General features: G+C 53.3%; 1 protein-coding gene and 1 long non-coding RNA gene across 5 annotated transcripts in view; one reads left to right on the forward strand and one right to left on the reverse strand.

Moving 5' to 3' along the window:
• Window positions 1-20,650, forward strand: part of KANK2 (KN motif and ankyrin repeat domains 2) — a 23,951-nt gene continuing 3,301 nt past the window's right edge. Inside the window, exons 1-11 of one of the 4 annotated variants that reach the window (XM_057539713.1) lie at window positions 1-86; window positions 2,776-2,891; window positions 3,355-4,566; window positions 13,858-14,031; window positions 14,127-14,229; window positions 15,022-15,273; window positions 15,911-15,998; window positions 16,559-16,778; window positions 17,643-17,785; window positions 20,075-20,275; window positions 20,355-20,444. In XM_057539713.1, the coding sequence (XP_057395696.1) occupies window positions 2,855-2,891; window positions 3,355-4,566; window positions 13,858-14,031; window positions 14,127-14,229; window positions 15,022-15,273; window positions 15,911-15,998; window positions 16,559-16,778; window positions 17,643-17,785; window positions 20,075-20,275; window positions 20,355-20,444 (2,520 nt within the window). In that variant the 5' untranslated portion in view covers window positions 1-86; window positions 2,776-2,854. Of the gene's footprint in view, window positions 87-1,556; window positions 1,779-2,738; window positions 2,892-3,354; window positions 4,567-13,857; window positions 14,032-14,126; window positions 14,230-15,021; window positions 15,274-15,910; window positions 15,999-16,558; window positions 16,779-17,642; window positions 17,786-20,074; window positions 20,276-20,354; window positions 20,445-20,650 lie in introns of those variants that run through there. The other 3 variants (XM_028163256.2, XM_057539712.1, XM_028163257.2) reach the window with 3 other exon arrangements.
• The window catches only part of LOC103007716 (uncharacterized), an 18,369-nt gene continuing 9,578 nt past the window's right edge, over window positions 11,860-20,650 (reverse strand). The window contains exon 3 of the long non-coding RNA XR_449876.2: window positions 11,860-12,346. This is a non-coding gene — a long non-coding RNA (uncharacterized LOC103007716). The remainder of the gene's footprint in view (window positions 12,347-20,650) is intronic.

Here is a 20,650-nt window from a genome sequence, read left to right on the forward strand (position 1 = left end):
GCCGAGGGCCGGGCTCTCGGGCGGCGGCGCGCTGAGGACGCACGGGCGGCGGGACGCTGGGACCAGCGGCGGCCGGAGCGCGCGAGGCGAGTAGGACCCGGGCTGGGTCGGGGTTCGAGTCCGGTTCGGGGTTCGAGCGTGGTCCCCACCCCACCCACCCCACCCCTAACCCCGGAGCGCGATCTCGTCGGTCTCTACCAGCTGCTGCCTCCAACTCCATCATCTATGCCCAAACTTTCCGGACTTTTGAGTGTCTTGGTCCTGCGCCTCTGCCCCGTCCTCATCTTTGACCCTGTCCCCGCTTCTCTCCCCCAACCCCATCCTCCATCCGTACCTCCCTGCCCCTTTGCCCCATCACTGCCTCCCCTCTGCTCCTCTCCCATCTCCATCCTCCTTTCTACCTCTGTCCCGCCTCCCCACTCCCCCACCGGGTCCTCCCTCGCCCTCCTACGCGGCCGGGCCGGAGGCAGGCCCAGGCGGCGGGAAGGCGTCCGGGCGTCCGGCCGGGCTGGGCCTCGGCCTGGCGGCTGGGCCGGCGTGGGGAGCAGCAGCTGTTTGCCATTAGCTGGGGACCCTGTAGGCTCCGCCCCTACCCTGTATGGGGCGGGGTCCTCCTCGCCCCCGTCTCTGAGGCAGGGAGAGGAGCGGGAAGACCCCAGAGACGTCCAGGCTGGTCTGGGAGGGGGGCTTTAGGGAGACCCCGCCGGCCATCCAGGCCTGCCCGGGACCCCGCGCCCCTTCCCTGAGCCTCCCACCTGTCCCCTCTTGGAGTGTGCTGTCCCTTTCTCTCCACGTCTCTCTGTCCTATCCTGTGTCCTCCCCTTTCTCCAGGGCTCCTATAGAGGGAGACGAGTCTCAGCCACAGACACCCACCACCATTACACTTTCCCCCACCCTCTGCTTTCTCCACCTTGAGTCAGTCACCGGCCCACGTGGAAGACGGTCAGATGGCTGGAGACCCTCAGACCTCAGTCTCTCTGCCTGGGAAATGGGCAGAGGAATGTGGCGAGGGGGTAAAGGGTGGCTTGGCTGGCAGTGGGGGAATCTACCAGGCTTAGGATTCAAATCCAGACCCAGCTAATTCCCCCTTCAGTGACCCTGGGCAAGTCACTGTGTATTTCTGTGTCCCCAGACACCGCATCTGTAAAACAGGGTGATAACTACCCACCTGGTAGGGTTGTCATGATGATCAAATGAGTTGCCGGGATGATGATTATAGTTATTACTGTTATTCGCCTCACACCCTCCACCTCCAGGATTTCACACCGGGGACCGTTCCTGGTCCCTGCCTCCAGTCTCTCTCAGGTCCCCAGAAACTTTTTTTTAATTCACTTTTATTTTATCGGCCGCGCCACGCATCATGCAGAATCTTAGTTCCCCAAACAGAGATCGAACCCGCGCCCCCTGCATTGGAAGTGCAGAGTCCTAGCCACTGGACCGCCAGGGAAGTCCCTGCAGAAAATATTTTTGATCACCTCCCTGTTGTGCATGGTATGGCCCTCCAGGCAGCTGGAAAACCAAATTTTCTACAATCGGGTGACTGTGTGTTCCAGGCATTGAAAGACAGAGAAGTGAGGACAGAGACGTGGAGAGACAGGGAGAGAGAAGTGAAGAGAGACACAGAGAGACAGAGACGTGGAGAGACACAGAGAGACGTGGAGAGAGACGAAGCAAGACGCTAAGCAAGGAGGGTGTGAGACAGGAGAAGCTTGGCTGCCCCTGGAGCCCCGGCCCCGCCTTCATGCCCAGCAGGTGCCCCACCTGGCCCATCCTCCCAGGTACCCACTGCCCCAGCACCTGCAGCTTGCAAAGGGTCCTCTCTGGTGGTGGGATGGGCCGGGACCTCTACAGCAGGGTGGCTAGGGGTCAGACAGCAGAAAGGACTGGCCAAACTCAGGTGGAGTGTTGGGGAAAAAAGTGCCCTGGCCGGCCTCCAGGGCTGGGGGGGGCAGGTTAGTGAGAGGCCCTGCTTGTCCCTCCCCTTTGAAGCCTCCAGGCACCCCCTCTTACTTCCTCCCCCCACCCCCATGACTTCTCGGGCCTCCACCCGGCCTTCTATCCCCGCCACGCCCCCCCCGCGCCCCCCCCCAGCTCTGAGCCGGACGTGTCCTTGGTGGGGGGGGGCGGTGGGGGGGGCAGGAAGTTCTCGTGTAGCCCGGCAGCGAAACTGTTTATTTTTAGAGAAAATTGTTTCCATAAAGGGGAAAGGCTTTGCTCCTCCCTGCCTCCCCCCAACTTTCCCTACTGGCCCCCACCCGCACCGCCTGGCCTGACCCAGCTCTGTTTTGGGGTCCCCTACCCTGAGCTCTATTCCTCTTTGTGCCCCTGTGTCTCTGTCTCCTCGGAGCCTTGCAGGAAGGCTGTCTCCCCATGAGTGCCCCAGCCCTCGGTCCACCTGAGCCCCCATCTGTCCCAGCAGCCAGCTCTTGCCGGGGCTAAGGGGAGGGGGCTCAGGAAAGGTGGGGCTTGTCAGGCTTAGGGCTCCTCCTCGGCCCGGGAGCCTTGTGGAGGCGGGGCTGTGGGAACAGCTGGAGCCTGTCCAGGGGCCGGACAGATGTGCAGGCGGACTGAGTTTTGGTTTCTTTGTTCCAGGCTCTGGGGGCTCCCCACCCCTTTCCACAGCCAGGCTGGGTGTGCACCTATGAGAGGGTCCCACGCCCAGGGGAAGGGGGAACTTGGGGGGGGTGTGGAGGGGGCAGAGGGGAGAGGTGGCCACATCCCCTCCCCTCCCCCTGCAGATTCCCAACTCGGGGCTTCATCACACCCTCTCCCCAGGTAAGCCTCAGCCCGTGCTGCAGGTGGTCTGACTCACAGTCCCCCAGGTGACTCTCGAGGAGCGTCTGCAGGCAGGAGGATGGCCCAAGTCCTGCACGTGCCGGCCCCCTTCCCAGGTCAGGGGTCTCACGGGGAAGAGGGCCCTGCCCTGGGGTTGGAGGTGGGGGAGGGGAGACATGGCCTGGGGGAGGGGAGAGGGCCCTACTTGAGGCTGAGGGTAGGACGCAGCCCTGCCCTGAGGGCCTGCATAGGGACAACTTGGCTCTCCCCTGGAGAGTCTGCTGGGAGAGACAGGGTCTTCCAGGGAAGGAGGTTGGTCTGAGTGGGGAGACAGGGTCCTGTCTTGGTTGGGAGGTTGGGAGGTTGGAGGCGCAGCCCTGCCCTGGGAGGGTCTGAGGGGGTGACAGGGCCTTGCCCTGGCAGGGGAAGGCTCGGAGACCGCAGACACAGCTGAGCAGTTGAGCACCCAGTGGGCTCCCATCCTTTGGGCAAATAAGCCTTGACCCTCCCAGGGGCATCAGTTTGCCCCGAGGAGGGGACCGCAGTGTTCAGAGGCGCTGGCTTTTGCTCCCACCCCAGGGACCCCCGGCCCAGCCTCCCCACCCACCTTCCCCTCCAAGGAGCCCGACCTGCCCTACTCCGTGGAGACTCCGTACGGCTACCGCCTGGACCTGGACTTTCTCAAGTACGTGGACGACATCGAGAAGGGCCACACGCTGCGGCGGGTGGCCGTGCAGCGCCGGCCCCGCCTTGGCTCCCTGCCCCGCGGCCCTGGCTCCTGGTGGACGTCCACCGAGTCTCTGTGCTCCAACACCAGTGGGGACAGCCGCCACTCGGCCTACTCCTACTGCGGCCGAGGCTTCTACCCGCAGTACGGCGCCCTGGAGACCCGCGCCGGCTTCAACCCGCGCGTGGAGCGCACGCTGCTGGATGCCCGTCGCCGCCTCGAGGACCAGGCGGCCACCCCCACCGGCCTGGGCTCCCTGACCCCCAGCGTGGCTGGCTCGACAAGCTCACTGGTGGGCGTGGGGCTGCCACCCCCGACGCCGCGGGGATCGGGACTGTCCACGCCGGTGCCACCCAGTGCCGGGCACCTGGCCCACGTGCGGGAGCAGATGGCAGGGGCCCTGCGGAAGCTGCGGCAGCTGGAGGAGCAGGTGAAACTGATCCCCGTGCTCCAGGTGAAGCTGTCGGTGCTACAGGAGGAGAAGCGGCAGCTCACGGTGCAGCTCAAGAGCCAGAAATTCCTAGGCCACCCGGCGGGAGCCCGGGGGCGCAGCGAGCTCTGCCTGGACCTCCCCGAGACCCCCGAGGACCCGGTGGTGCTCGAGACCCGGAGCGTGGGCACCTGGGTCCGAGAGCGGGACTTGGGCATGCCCGACGGGGAGGCAGCCCTTGCCGCTAAGGTCGCCGTGCTGGAGACCCAGCTCAAGAAAGCGCTCCAGGAGCTGCAGGCAGCTCAGGCCCGGCAGGCCGACCTCCAGCCCCAGGCCTGGCCGCCACCAGACAGTCCAGTCCGTGTGGACACTGTCCGGGTGGTGGAGGGGCCGAGGGAGGTAGAGGTGGCGGCCAGCACAGCTGCGGGGGCCCCTGCACAGCGGGCCCAGAGTCTGGAGCCCTACGGGGCAGGGCTGCGGGCCCTGGCGACATCCGGCGGGGCCGAGAGCCCCCCTGTGTTCCGCAGCCACGAGGTGGTAGAGACAGTGTTCCCAACACCCCCTGCATCCACCAGCAACGTCCACCTGGTAAAGAAGATCAGCATCACAGAGCGCAGCTGCGATGGGGCAGCAGGTGAGCCTTAGTGGGCTGGGGCAGATGGTGGAGGGTCCCTCCTTCTTCCTCTGAATGCTGGGGTCCAGCCCCAGCCCTGTCCTTCTACCAGCTCTCAGAGCCTCGGTCTCTTCATCTATGAAAAGGGGACACTTATGCTGCTGACTCAGTACCTCTAGGGACCATGAGAAGAAATTGGGTGTCTGTTAAGCGTGTGTGCTCATGTCTAGCGCATTGTAAATGTCTAGAAAACAGGAGGTATTTGGAGGAGGGTCCCCAAGGCTGTTGGTTGCTGGGCAAAAAATCGTCCCTGATTGGCAGAAACCAATCTCAGACTATGAAAAGGAAATGTGTAGTCCATGTAACTTAGTGACAGCTTCAGGCATAGCTGGATCCAGGTACTCAGATATCCTCAGGAATCACTAACTTCCTCTTTCTCTTCCTCTGTGCACCCTGGAGCCTTATCTCTCAGGCAGACAAAGGTGGCCCCACCGCTTCGGGCATCTGTCCTTGCAGCTCAGTGGAAAGGGAGCCCCTCAATCCAGATAGCACCAATAAAAATCCCAGGGGTGGGCCTCCTTGGCTGGCTTGGGTCATATGCCCATCACTGAGCTAATCACTGTGTATCTCACTGCCCAGGCCCAGATCCTGGGGGTAGAGGAGCCCCACCCAAGTCCTGAGGGAGGAAGGGGCTGCTCTCTGGAGGAACTGCTGAGTCCTCATTCCAGGAAAGGGGATGTGGGATGTGCAGAATGGCAGCTGTCCCACCACCGCCGTCCTGAGGCCCCTGGGAGGAGCTGCCAGAATGATTCATAATAATAACAGCTGTTCTTTATTGAATACCAGTCTGGTGCTGAGGGCTCTGATAAGTGTTTCACCTACAGAGGAGGTTAAGACGGTGGGCTGTGCAGCCAGGCAACCTGGGTTCAAATTTCACTTCTTACTGTGTGACCCTGAATGAGAAGCTTCACCTCCCTGGGCCTCAGCTTCCTTATCTGTGAAGTGGCATAATAATGGCCCCCACCTCTAAGACTCTTGTGAATTAGTGCATACAGTAACTTCTTAGCCAGTGCTTGTTGCTTCATCTACTAATGATTTTCAGGTCAATTCTTGTTATAGCTGGGGAAACTGAGGCCTGGGGAGAAGCTTCATTTGCCCTGTGTCACACAGCCAGGATCTAAGCCCAGGCCATTCTGAACCTACAGCAGTGCTCAAAGGTGGGGCCCATATCCCCATCCCAGCCTTGAATGTCAGGTGGCCAGAGCCCATGGAGGGACCAGAGGGCACAAGCTGGGGGGCAGGGACCCAGCTGTGTTTTCTTGCTTCCCCATGTTGTTCCTGGACAGCTCTGGACTCCACCCTTCTGTTCTGTGTCTATCCCAAACACCCAGCCCTGCGACCCTGGCCCCCAGCCAGAGGCCCCGCCCTGCCCAGCCTCGGGATCTCTTGAGAGGCAACCTCCATTCCAGACATGCCTCTCAGGGCAACCATGGGGCCTTCTGCCTGCAGAACACACAGACCTAGCAATGTCCCCACCCTGTGCAAGCTGCCGCCCCTGAGAAAGTTCTTCTTTGTGTCTCACTTAACTCCTTCTTGCTTCAGCCAGCCCTAATCTCTGCCTTGCTTGGGTGGAACTGGTGTGTGCTAATTCATTTCGATGCCTTCTCATCCGGCAGACATTTATTGAGTGCCTGCTATGTGCCTGACTCTTCCAGGCACTGGGGACACAGCAGTGAACAAGACAGACAAAAGCCCCTGCAACAAACAAATAAAGAGACCACCAAAAACACGTGAAGAAAAATAATTTCAGAGAACACGTTTGGAGCAAATAAAACGGGCATGGGGTGGGTGGTGGTTGGATGGGGTGGTGGCCTGTGTTCAAATTCTGGTTTCCCTGCTCCCTAGCTTTGTGCCCTTGAGCAAGCTGTTTAACCTCTCTGTGCCACATTTGCAAATTGGGGGTCCTGACAACCCGATGTCACCGGATCAGTGTGATCTTAAATGCATCAGTTGGTGTGAGTGTTCAGTATGGTACCAGGCGCTGGTAGGTTGCTCCTTGAACCAAGATGTGAAAGGAAAGAAGCAGCCGGGTGGCTGCTTGACAAGTGGTTTCTGTTTGTGTGTTTGTTTTTCTAGTTTTTGGCCACACCACGAGGCATGCGGGGATCTTAGTTCCCCAAGCAGGTATCAAACTCAGGCCCCCTGCAGTGGAAGCATGGCGTCTTAACCACTGGACCGCCAGGGAAGTCCCTGATGAGTGTTTGGACCATGTGTTCTTTTAGGTCGGTCAGCTCAATGGGTAGGTCAGGGAGGACTCCCTGGAGGAGGAGGCAGGAAGGAGCCCAGCCTCTCTGACATCTAGAATTTGCTTGCTGCAGCCAAGGGCAGGGAAGGTGAGAGGCAGCCTTCCCCTCAGGCTGGCAAAGGTGGGTGGGGCAGGCAGAGGCCTGGAGACCCCATAAAGTCTCTTTCACCCCTCACCTTTCAAAGGCACCACAGAGAGATTAGTGGGAGAAGGGATAGCCAGGCACATGCATCAGTGAGATCTCTCCAAGGCTTTGAGATTCCCTGTGCTCTTGTTTGAAACATAGTCCTATGAAAGCAATTCATATTCTTTGTGGAAGGTTTGGAAAGTACAGAAGAATCTAGAACACAAAATATAAGCCCCATAAACCCACCACGACCGAGACACAGCTGCTGTCAACACTTTTGCTTCTTTCCTTCTGATTTTTTTTAATGCAGAAAATAATATGTATTTTTCAAGTCTGGCAACATATAGCTGATGGAATTTGTTGTGTTGTTTTATTTTATATTTAAAAGCATTTAGGCAGCCCTTACAATGGGCCAGGGCATTACTTGATGCCCTTTTTGTATCTTAATTCATTTACACCCCCGGCACCGCTATGAGGTGGGTAGTGTTTTTATCTCCATTTTACACATGAGGAAACTGAGGCACCGGGAGGTAAAGGAATTTGCCCACAGTTTTCAAAGCCAGGATTTAAACTCTCTGATTTCTTTAATTTAACATTATCCCAGGGCCATCTCATCACATTGTTAAAAATTCTTGGGGGAATTCCCTGGCGGTCCAGTGGTTAGGACTCCATGCTTTCACTGCCGAGGGTGTGGGTTCAATCCCTGATCGGGGAACTAAGATCCCAAAAGCTGCAAGGCGCGGCCAAAAAAAATTCTTGGGACATGCTATTTTTTAACAGCCAGGTGACTCTTTACTGTCAAAGATGCTATGCAAATGTCCTTCTATGGGAACCCTTCACCCGCCCCCCCTTCTTTTTTGGACTCACCAAGTGGCTTCCAGGGATCTTAGTTACTGGACCAGGGATCAAACTTGGGCCCACTGGACTGCGGAAGTCCCTGGAAGGGCATTTTTAAGGACCATGATGTCTGTTACCAAATTGCTTTACACACATACACACACACATACACACACACACACACACACACACACACACCACACACACACACACACACACACACACACATGCCCTCCATGTACTGGTTGGCCAAGTGATTTAAATTTTTTAAAAAATTTCTTTTGGACTTAAGGAGCTCAAACCTGAGTTAATCTAATTCTTGGGCTCATGGCAACCAGCCCCACTGAGCTATGTGTGGCACCTCTCTTGTTTTACTTTAATTCTTTTTTCACCTTTGTCTTCCACCCTCAGTGTTGAGGGTTGATAAATATTGATAAATATTTTCGGCTTTGCGGGGCATCTGATCTCTGTTGCAACAACTCAGTTCTGCTCAGTTCTTTTTTTCCCCCAGCTTTATTGAGGTATATTTAATATACAAAGAACTACGCATTTTTAATGTATACATTTTCATGAGTTTGGCTTCTCAGTTCTGCCTTTGTAGCACGTAAGCAGGTTTAGCCAATGCATAAATGAAAGAGCATGGCTGTGTACCAATAAAACTTAACGTGTGGACCCTGAAATTTCAATTTCCTATTAATTTTCACGTGTCCCAAAGAGAATCCTTCTTTTGATTTTTTCCCAACCATTTAAAAATGTAAAAACCGTGTCCATGGGCTGTGATTCAGCAACCGCTGCTCTGTCATACACCTCCACCCCACTGTAATATCTTTCCTTGCAACCTATCTTCCAGAAGCTTATTTAGATATCTGAGTGTTCTTGAAAAATATGCCGTATGCTTGTTTAATTTCCTAAAATGGTATTGTGCTTTAGGGGAAAAAAAAAAATCTCATTCTGTTTCTTATTTTTTCCTCTCTACACACTATTTTGGAACTCTCCACCCCGATGTTTATAAATCTGGTTTGTCACTTTTAATGACTGCGTGGATTTCTGCCCTAGGTATGTGCTATGCTTTCTTATCTGATCCCCCCCTTCGTGGGCCCCTGGGTTACTTCCAGCTCCTGGCCGCTCTGAACAGTATGGCGTCATCCTCACGCGTCCCCTCTGGTGGGGTTGCTGGGTCACAGGGAATGTACACCTTCACTGCAGATTTTGTCTTATCCTCTTCGGAAAAGCTCTCCCTGTTCACGTTCCCACCAGCCACGCTTGGGCCTGAAGTGCCCACTTCCCTACACCTGCACTAACATACAATTTTACCTATCTTTCTAATTGTTTGCCCATTTGACACTGGTGCAAGGTGGTATCTGCTTGTTTTTTTTTTCGTTTTTGATTTTTTGTTTTTTGGTTTTTTTAAATTTATTTATTTATTTATTTTTGGCTGTGTTGGGTCTTCGTTTCTGTGCGAGGGCTTTCTCCAGTTGCGGCGAGCGGGGGCCACTCTTCATCGCGGTGCGCGGGCCTCTCACTGTCGCGGCCTCTCTTGTTGCGGAGCACAGGCTCCAGACGCGCAGGCTCAGTAGCTGTGGCTCACGGGCCCAGTTGCTCCACGGCATGTGGGATCCTCCCAGACCAGGGCTCGAACCCGTGTCCCCTGCATCGACAGGCAGATTCTCAACCACCGCGCCACCAGGGAAGCCCTGTTGTTTTTTTTTTTTTAATTGGGGTATAGTTGTTTTACAATGTTGCATTCGTTTCATATCTCCTTGTTTTAATTTGCATTCCTTTGATTTCTGGTGAGGTTGAGCATCACCATATAAGTTTAACAAGAATCCTTGGTGAGTTGCTTAGTTGTAGCCTTTGTCCATTTTTCTTTGGGCAAGTTTGAGATGTTCCTGGCATATTTCAGAATAGAGGTTGGCAAACTACAGCCTGCAGGGCCAAATCCAGCCCACTGCCTGTTTTTATATAGCCCATGAGCTAAGAATGGTTTTTATGTTTTTAAATGGTTGAACAATGTGAAAAGAAGAATAACGTTGTGTGATATGAGCAAAATTATATGAAATTCTAACTTATTAGAACACAGCCACGCCCATTCATTTATGTACTGTTTAGGGCTGCTTTTGTACTATTTGCAGCAGACCTTATGACCCACATAGCCAAAAATATTTACTATCTGGCCCTTTACAGAAAAATTTTGTTTATTCCTATTCTAGAAGGTAATAATCCCTTGCCTGTTTTTGGCATTATGACTATCTTCCCACAGCTTGTATTCTTCTGTAGATTAACTTTGTCTAAGAGTTTTTTTTTTTTAACCAAATAGAAATCTTCATGTTGATGTAGTTAAACCCATCGTATTTTTCTTTTTTTAATTTTTGATATTTTCTGCTTTATTGAGATATAATTGGCATATAACATTATATCGATTTAAAGTGTGCAAATTAATGATTGGATATATGTATATACTGCAAAATGATTACCACAATAGGTTTAAATAACATCCGTCACCTCACAGAGTTACAGTTTTTTTTTTCTTGTGACGAGAACTTTTAAGATCTACTCTCTTAGCAACTTTCAAATATACATCAGAGATATTGCGGGTTCGGTCCTAGACCCCCTGCAATAAAGCGAGTCACACAATTTTTTGGTTTCCTAGTGCATATGAAAGTTATGTTTACACTGTAGTGTAGTCTATTAAGTGTGCGATAGAATTATGTCTAAAAAATAATGTACATACCTTAATTAAAAAATACTTTATTGCTAAAAAACACTAACCATCATCTGAGCCTCCAGCGAGTCGTAACCTTTTTGCAATAGTCACATCAAAGATCACTGATCACAGGTCACCATAACAAATATAATAATGATGAAAAAGCTTGAAATATTGTGAGAATTAACAAAATGTGACACAAAGATACAAAGGGAGCAAATGCTGTTGGAAAAATTGTGCCAATAGGCTTGCTCGATGCAGGGTTGCCACAAACCTTCAATTTGTAAAAAAAATGCAGTGTCTTCGAAGCACAGTAAAGTGAAGCCCACTAAAAGACGGTATGCCTGTATCTTATACCTGGAGGTTTGTACCTCTGGACCACCTTTACCCATCCCACCCATCCCCTGCTTCTGGCAACCATCAATCTGTTCTCTGTATCTATGAGTTTTTTTGTTTTGTTTTCATTTTTTTTATTCCACATTTAAGTGAGATCACCTCATACTTTTCATATATGGTTAATGCTCAGAGGGTTTTTTAAAGGGATCTTTCCCCTTCTTGAGGCCACTGATATTCTGCCACATTTTCTTCCTGTAGCTTTGTCATTGTGCCTTCATATTAGTCCTTCGGAGTTTATTTTTTGCATAAGGTGTGAGGTAGGGATCCAGCCTGATTTTTCTTGGGCAGAGTAAGCTGCTTTCCCTACACCACCCCACAGAGCTCACCCTTGACCACTGATTTGTGGAAAGCCCTCTGCTTTACCCCAAGTTCTTTCAGACAGGGTCTGTGCTGGATCTCCTTTCCTTTGGCCCATTTCTTCCTGCAACCATGCCCTGCTGATTTGATTATTGTGACTTTGGGAATATGTGTTACTCTCTCCTAAGCCAGCTTCCCCATCCCTGCCCATTTTTGTAAAATTAGCTGGCCATGGACTTTTGTTCTTCCTTATAAATTTTGGTAACAGTTTGCTCCATCTCCCAGTAGAATAACAACAATAACTGTTATCAGTTTTGTTATTGTTATTTTAGTGTTGCAGTGTCTGACCTTGAACTTCTCAAGCTGGAAGGAGCCATGCTTTTCCCTCCGGGCAGAACGGGCCATAGAGCTGCACCACTTCACTTTTTTTTTTTTTCCACATTTTAAAAAATTGCGGTAAAATACATATAACGTAAAACTTACTCTCTTAACCATTTTTAAGTGTCCAGTTCAGTGGCAATAAGCACATTCACACTGCTGTCCAACCATCCCCACCATCCGTGTCCAGAACTTTCTCATCTTCCCAAACTGAATCTCTGTCCCCATTAAACACTCACTCCCCATCCCCTTCCCCAGTCCCTGGTACCCACCATCCTACTTTCTGTCTCTATGGATTTAACTCCTCTAGGAACCTCATATAAGTGGAATCATGCAGTATTTGTCCTTCTGTGACTGGCTTCTTTCACTGAGCATAGTCTGATTTGCTGAGTAACAAACCTCCCAGGTGTTTACATCAGGAGGCCTGAGTTCGGGCAACAGTGAGACTGTGAAGTGGCCCATCTGCCTCCTGATACATTCCACTCAGTGCTTTTGTTTGTTTGTTTGATGTGAATTTATTGACAAGGTTTAAAAAAAAATCTGGAGATTCACATAAAAACCCGGTGTTTGCTCTTGGTTCCCCATGGGAGTTGGAGCTCCCCGCTCAGGAATCCGCCTGGCACGACTGGGCTGGGGCGCTGTCAGAAGCATTTATGGCCAATGTCTTATCCGTTCGATGTGCTTTACTTCTGCTGAGTGTTTACTCCCCGTTCTTAGCTCAAGTTGAGTGTCGCCCATGGACTTGAGGAAGTAGATACTGTGGATGTCAAAAAAAGTTAACCGTTAAAGGGAATTAAAATGAATTGGTCTGCAGAGCCCCTGGCCAGTTGGCAGGAAGGGGACATCCTGGGGAAGTGGTGACACAGAAGCCACACGTGGCCTGGCCGGGGCAGGGGTTGTGGGGGGGAACCTGAGTGGGTTCCAAGACCCGGGCAGCCACTCCAAGTGGCAACTGGACTTTTGTTTCTAGCTCCAGGATGGTGATCCGGGGCTGGAGCTGTCTGCCAAGGCCACTCCCATTTGTGCAGTGGGCACCCTAGGGACCCAGGTCCTATAATGTCACCTTTGTTCTCAGACCAAACTGGGCAGGGTTTTTTCTAATGATGATAAAATACACATAACATAAAAGGTATCATTGTAGCCATGTTTGAGTGTCCAGCTCAGTGGCATTTAGCATATTCACATTGTTGTGCAACTGTCCCCACCCTCCATTCCCAGAACTTTTTCATTGGCCCAAACTGAAACTCCACCTGGGTGGGGTTTTAGTTTTCATTTTCTAATAGCCCTTATTGTTTCTTTTTCGTGATTATTAAAAGGAACACCTGCTTAATTTCTTTTTTTAAATTTATTTACTTATTTATTTTTTGGCTACGTTGGGTCTTCATTGTGGTGCGCGGGCTTCTCATTGCGGTGGCTTCTCTTGTTGTGGAGCATGGGTTCTAGGCGCACGGGCTTCAGTAGTTGTGGCTCGCGGGCTTAGTTGCTCCGTGGCATGTGGGATCTTCCCAGACCAGGGCTCGAACCCATGTCCCCTGCATTGGCAGGTGGATTCTTAACCACTGCGCCACCAGGGAAGTCCCCTGCTTTATGTTAAGTAACGAAGAAGGAAGTGAAATACAAAATGTTATCTACAGCACAACCCTACTTCCGTTAAAAATAAGTATAATATTAAATCTTATCAAAATATAGTTTACAATTCTCTTGAATTAACAAATGCTCTTCAGGTGCTCTTGATGTCCAGGTGTTGTTCTAATCTCTCTCCCTCACGTTACTGTCTTTAGTCTGCACAACGCCATGATGTAGGAAATGGTGTTTGTCCAAGGCACAGAGAGGTTAAGTGACTTGCCTGAGGTCACACAGCTCTTCTGTGGGAGATATGAGTCCCGACCATGACCACTATGCTTGGCTATAGTTTCCGGACAACACTCAATATGAAGTCGGAGGGGGTCACAAGCCAGGATTATGGGGTCACGTAGTCTTCCCTGACCCTGACCAGCTGCGAGGCAGGCAACAAACCAGGGTTGGAATGGATTCTGCTGCTTGTTTGCTGGGTGACCTCAGGCAATCTCTGTGCCCCAGTTTCCTCATCGGTAATAATCCAACTTCTGCACGGGCTGGGAAGATTTGATGAAATAATGCAAGAATTAGCCCTTGGAGCACCTGGCCTGGGGTATGTGACCCCCCCTGCCCCCGAGGAGGTAGCTATTGTTACTGTTCTTGTTTTGCTATTGTTACCCACGGTAAGCGCCTCTTTTCCTGCCCCTTCAGGTCTCCCACAGGCTCCTGCAGAGTCATCCTTGTCCCCCCCGGAGTCTGAGGGGGACTCCCCGGCGCAGCCAGAGAAGAACACAGGCCTGGTGCCTGCCCACGACGCCACCAACAGGGAGCCCACCAGGCAAGCAGCCCCGCAGGAGTCGGAGTCAGAGGAGGCCGGGGGTGCAGGTAAATGGGGGTGGCCACAGAGAGGGTCAGGTGCCAGAGGCCCGGCATGGTGTCTGGCTTTGGGAGACCCTCACGACACCACGCTCCCCCACCAGGAGGGCCCCAGGCAGGTGTGTCGTCCATCATGAAGCGGAAAGAGGAGCCCGCAGACCCTGAGACCCACCAGAGGAGCCTCCAGTTCGTGGGGGTCAATGGCAGGTGAGAGAACCTGGTCTGAGCCCCTCACTTTTTGGTTCATTCATATAACCAAAGCACGGTAGACAGATGAGGAAACGGAGGCACAACGAGGCCCCGTGGGCTGGCTCCAGAGCCTGTGCTGCAACCACTGCACCACACTACCCCCCGGGAGGTGCCGGACTCGGCTCCCTGCCCTGATGGAGCTCCTGGTCCACTGCGATCTTGGGCCCTAATAGGCGATCCCAACACAACATGATTGGAGCAATGATGGGGGATGCTCAGGCAGTGGGGGGCCCAGGGAAATAACTGACGGAGGGGAACACATGTGCTGCAGGACAAGCAGAAGCTTGCGAGGTGCAGAGTGGGAGGGGTGGGGGTCTCCTGGTGGAGGGCACAGCCTGGATAAAGGCTCAGGGGTGGGAGGAAGCAGTGACGTGAAAAATGGGAGGCCTGGGGAACCGGGCCAGTTGGGGGCCTTGAATGCCAGGCCCAGAAGTTTAGATGTGTTTGGAGGTAGCAAGAAGCATGAGGGTCCTATTTGCAGTGGGGCAAGGGTCTGAATCAGTATAACACCTGTGTAAGGAGCAAAGTGTAAGAGGTACCAAAGGGTGGAAGGGAAAAGCAACGTCCTTCCCTGGCCCCCCCAAGCATGATCACAATCACAGCCAGTGTTTACTGATCACTTACTGTGTGCCAGGTGCTATAAGCTGCATCCCTGGAGCCCTGTGAGCTAGATACTGCCATTACCCCCATTTAACAGATGGGGAAACTGAGGCCCAGAGAGGTCAAGTGCCCCTCCCCCACCACCTGCAGCATCTCCCCCAGGTATGAGTCCTCATCCGAGGATTCCAGCACAGCAGAGAACTTCTCGGACAATGAGAGTACAGAGAACGAGGCCCCAGAGCCGGAGGAGAGGGTTCCAAGTGTGGTTGAAGCCCCCCAACTCAGGCCCAAGGAGACGGCAAAGGCCAAGACCAGCCGGGAGGAGTGCCAGCTGTCCCGGGAGTCTCAGCAGGCGCCCACAGCTGAGGGGGCGTCGGGATCAAGTGCGGAAGAGGAGATCCGGTCAGTTTTCTGTGTGGGAGGGATTTAGGCAGGGCCTGGGGTGACCTCTGCCTCAGATCCCACCATTCAAACCCTCTGAGGGAACCTCCCATCAGTCATGCCCACCTTAGTCTGAATTAGTGAACAAGCACTTTCTCCTTCTGGGCATCTGAAGGTCCGGAGGCTTTGATAAAGGGCCTGATGGGGGCAATTTGGGCTGTTCAGGTTTGGGTTTAAGGGGCAGACCAAGTCTGTCCTTAAGCCACCTACCTTCTTTGGGACATTTGCCACACCTGTCCATCCTGTGTATGTCTCTTTTTTTTCCCTGATTAAAAAAAAAAAAATCTGTCCTCAGAGAAAGATTTTCCATCTGCCACTGGCCACTTGGAATAAATTTTGACCCACGTGTCCACTTTCTCTTGGGGTCTGTGTGCTCCCCATGTCTGCCCCTTGGGGTGCCGTGTAAAATTATGTCCCCGGGGAAGGGGGTCTGAGATTCTACCGCTCAGGTGAGCCCTGGCAGGACTGGGTGAGTGCCTTGGTGGAGAGTGTTGAGGGCCTCTCCGAGCACCCCAGCTGGATGTGGGGAGTGGGGGGCACCCAGGAGGCTGAGGTGGGTGCTCCCAAGATCAACTCCCCGTTTGTCTGCCCCCGGCAGGATGGAGCTCAGCCCCGACCTCATCTCAGCCTGCCTGGCCCTGGAGAAGTACCTGGAGAACCCCAATGCCCTCACCGAGCGGGAGCTGGTACAGTGGGGCCCTGGGCCTGAAAGGGGCGGGGGGACTTTGTCCCTTCCACCCTCACCCTGGCTTCTCCTTGTCCACAGTGTCTCCTTGTGCTTTGGATCATGGGGACCCCAGGATCCTAGCTGGGAGCTTGTGGGGGGCTCCGAGGCTTGAGTCTTGGTCTTTGGAGAGGCTCCAGGGAGGGGCCAAGGATGATTGCCCGCTGGCAAACCCAGCCTTGGTTCCTGTTCCGTCGAGGGCTTGAGGGAAGGGGCTGCCATATTTCCCTTGATGGGTGTCTACACTTGCCTTTGAAGGTCACGTCCAGGGTGGAGATGCTCACACCTTCTCCTGGGGGCGTGCCTGGTACTGCAGTGTCTACACTTCCCTTAGGGTTCTTGTCCAGAGCAGGGGACACTACATTTTCCTCCAGGGGGGCTCACTGGGGTGGGGCGCCCATGCTTCCCCTCAAGGCTCGGGTTCGGGGTGGGGGTGTCTGCACTCCCCTTGGGGGGGCTTCGTCTGGGATGGGGTGGGGTTCCGTGGCCCTCACACCCCTCTCCTTCCCAATCTGCATCCAGAAAGTGGCCTACACCACGGTGCTGCAGGAGTGGCTGCGCCTGGCCTGCCGCAGCGATGCCCACCCGGAGCTCGTGCGGCGCCACCTGGTCACCTTCCGGGCCATGTCGGCGCGGCTGCTGGACTACGTGGTCAACATCGCCGACAGCAACGGCAACACTGCGCTGCACTACTCCGTGTCCCACGCCAACTTCCCCGTGGTGCGGCAGCTGCTCGACAGCGGTGAGCCCGGCGGGGCAGGGCCAGCGGAGATGCTGCCCTCCTGGTCTGTGGGGGAGGCCACCCTCATAGTTTGATGGAGGAAATGCCGCCCTCCCGGTCTGATGGGGGAGACGCCGCCCTCCCGGTCTGATGGGGGAGACGCCGCCCTCCCCGTCTGCTGGGGGAGACGCTGCTCTCCCAGTCTGAGGTGAGGGGGATACAGGCCCCACCTGTGGCCCCGGTGTACTGGAAAAGGCAGACATGGTCTTATGGAAACATGTGGCCCTTCCCCCGCCCCCCCCCCATGACCCCTGTATAATGAAGGCGACACCTCTGGAACCCTAGTCTGAGGGAAGGACATGGATGTGGCCTCTGGCCTGGGGCTTGGAGAGAAGATGTGGTCCTCAATTCGACATGAAGAGATTTGCTTTCCCCTAGTGTAATGGGGAAGACATAGCCCCCTAGTCAGTCTGATGTGGGAGGCAGAGCCCACAGTCTCATGAAGGAGACTGACTAGGGACTCTTCCAGATCAATGGGGGACACACAGCTCCTACTTTCAGCCCTAAATGTGGCTGCCAGGATCCAGGGGGCCCCAGTCTGATGGACGAGGCACAGTCTACACCTTTAGGAGCCCCTCCCATAATAGAGATGGAGACCCTAGGCCAGAATGGGGTTCTCAGTCCAAGAAAAAGGAGTAATGAGGCCAGGCCTAGACTGCTGGAGGAGGCATGATACCCAGTGCCCATAATGGTCGTGAACAAGGCTTCCAGTCTGATGGCGGAGACATGGCCCGGTCCTCGGGGACCCTCCCCCAGCCTTAAGGCAGACCTGGCCAGCATCAGGGGTGTCTGAGGCCTGATGTCCTTCTGGTCCCCTCCCGTCAGGTGTCTGCCAGGTGGATAAGCAGAACCGGGCCGGCTACAGCCCCATCATGCTCACCGCCCTGGCCACCCTGAAGACCCAGCATGACATCGAGACTGTCCTGCAGCTTTTCCGGCTCAGCGATGTCAATGCCAAAGCCAGCCAGGTACGGGCCCTCGGCGCTGCAGACCGGGATAACTCTTCCCATTTATTAAGTCCTGGCCATACCCAAGCCCAAGGGGAGAATCCCCACTCCACAGGCAAAGAAACCAAGGCTCAGAGACGTATTCATTTCCTCAAGGTCAAACTAGAGGAGGGGGGACTTGAACCTGGGGGTCTAGCTCCCCATTCTTTTTTTTTTTTTTTTGGCCGTGTCACATGGCATGTGGGATCTTAGTTCCCCAACCAGGGATCTAACTTGCGCCCCCTGCAGTGGAAGCACGGAGTCTTAACCCACTGGACCTCCAGGGAAGTCCTGAGAGCCCCATTCTTAATGACCTGCCTGCCAGGGTGCCTCTGATACAGGACCTCATGGTGGAAATGGGGGTGTGGGAAGACATGGGGGTCCTCAGCTTTTCTTAAGCCGACACCATCCCACATCCTGCTTGGTAATTCATTGACCAGCATCCGGACGCTGGGGACTTAAATGTTGGACAAGCAGGCACAGTCCCCACCCTCCCAAAGCTCACTAGCCAGCCAGGAGCTCCAGGAGCCCGAGCATTGGAGGCTTAGCGGGGGTTTGGACTCAGGGCTGCGGGAAGCCACCAGGGCGGGAGCGAGGGCTGCTGTCTGGTTTGGAATCTCCCTTCGGCTGTATGTTGGGGAGCAGAAGCTGGGAGACTGTGGAGGTGACTGGGGCATGGATGGGTGTCTGGGCAGAAGAGCAGGGCAGCCAGGACCCCGTGGGGACAGCGAGGAGGGGAGAGATTAGCAGCAGCCTTACTGCAGCGAAGGAAAAGGGGGAGGTGCTGCCATGGTGCAAAACAGGCAGACCCTCCTTGCTTTTTTACTGATTTTTTTTTAATTAAAATTTTTTTCTTGGTGGTTTACTTTTTTTTTTTTAATTGAAGTATAAGTGATTTACAGTGTTGTGTTAGTTTCTGGTGTACCGCAAAGTGATTCAGTTTTATAGATACGTTCTTTTTCAGATTCTTTTCCATTATAGGTTATTACCAGGTATTGAATATAGTTCCCTGTGCTATACAGTAGGACCTTGTTGTTTATCTGTTTTACATATAGTAGTGTGTATCTGTTAATCCCAAGCTCCTAATTTATCCCTCCCCCCACCTTTCCCCTTTGGTAACCATAAATTTGTTTTCTATGTCTGTGAGTCTGTTTCTGTTTTGTAAATAAGTCCATTTGTGTCATTTTTTTAGATTCCACATATAAGTCGTATCATATGATCATATTTGTCTTTCTCTGACTTACTTCGCTTAGTATGGTAATCTCTAGGTCCATCCATGTTACTGCAAATGGCATTACTTCATTCTTCTTTATGGCTGAGTAATACTCCATTGTGTATATATGTACCACATCTTTATCCATTCATCTGTCGATGGACACTTAGGTTGCTTCCAAGTCTTGCCTATTGTAAAAGTGCTGCTATGAGCAGTCAGGTGCATGTATCTGTTTGAATTAGAGTTTTCGTCCTTCCAGATGTATGCCCAGGTGGTTTACTTTTTTAAAAATTGAGGTGAAATGCACATAAGATTAACCCTTTTAAAGTGAACAAGTCGATCCATAATGCTGTGCAACGCCCATCTCTGTCTACCTCCAGAACATCTTTACACCCTGATAGGAGACCCGGCACCCACAGCTGTCACTCCCATCCCCACTTCCCCAGCCCCTGGCCACCCCCAGTCTGCTCTCTGTCTCTATGGATTTGCCTGTTCTGGATATTTTATATAAATGGAATCATGTAGTATTGTGTCCTTTTGTGTCTGGCTCCTATCATGAAGCATAAGATTTTCAAGGTTCACCCACGTTGCAGTATGCTTCAGGCCTTCATTTCTTTTTAAGGATGAATCATGTTCTGTAGTATGGATATATAAATTTCTTTATCCATTCATCCACTGATGGACGTTGATTTTTTTTTACAGTGAAGTTTAACTGGCAGACAGAAAAGTGTACAACTCTTAGCTCAACACATTTTACTTACGTTTGCACCTGTGAGTTAGGAATCTGATTTAAGTGGGCATAGGGGTGGGGAGGCACAGAGCATCTCCCCGAGGAGGAGACATTTAAGCTGAGACCGGAGGGAGGAGCCAGCAGGAGGAAGACGGATCAGCAAGTGCAAAGGCCCAGTGGTAGGAAGGATTATTTGAGATACAGAAGGAGGCCCGTGAGTGGAGGTGCTCTTAGCGTCAGAGTACTCAGGAACTATGGATGGTTCCAGAGCAGGGGTGTCACGCTCTGGGGCCTGAATGTTCCACAAGCTGTTCCTTGCCCTACCCAGGCAGGGCAGACAGCCCTGATGCTGGCGGTCAGCCACGGGCGGGTGGACGTGGTCAAAGCCCTGCTTGCCTGCGAGGCGGACGTCAACGTCCAAGATGATGACGGCTCCACGGCCCTCATGTGTGCCTGCGAGCACGGCCACAAGGAGATCACGGCGCTGCTGCTGGCTGTGCCCAGCTGCGACATCTCTATCACCGACCGCGTGAGTCCCCACCCAGGCGCAGTCCGGGGAGGGCGGGAACATGGCGCAGGGTGTCAGCATAGCAACTGATGCTTTGCAGGACGGGAGCACGGCTTTGATGGTGGCCTTGGATGCAGGACACAGTGAAATTGCATCCATGCTGTACTCTCGCATGAACATCAAGTGCTCGGTGAGTCTCGGCCGGGGCAGGGCAGGGGGTGCGGGGCTCTGGGGAGGGATGGTGTATGGGGACCATCCCAAGGGCTGCATGGTCAGCTGCTTGTTGAACCTTCACGGTGCCCCCGTGAGGAAATAAGGCACGAGAGCTGAGACTGCTTGGTTATGGCTGGCATCACGGTATTCGAACCCGGATCTGTCTAGTTCCAAATCATGCTC

Source organism: Balaenoptera acutorostrata, chromosome 2 (genome assembly GCF_949987535.1).
Source record: "Balaenoptera acutorostrata chromosome 2, mBalAcu1.1, whole genome shotgun sequence".
NCBI lineage: Eukaryota > Metazoa > Chordata > Mammalia > Artiodactyla > Balaenopteridae > Balaenoptera > Balaenoptera acutorostrata.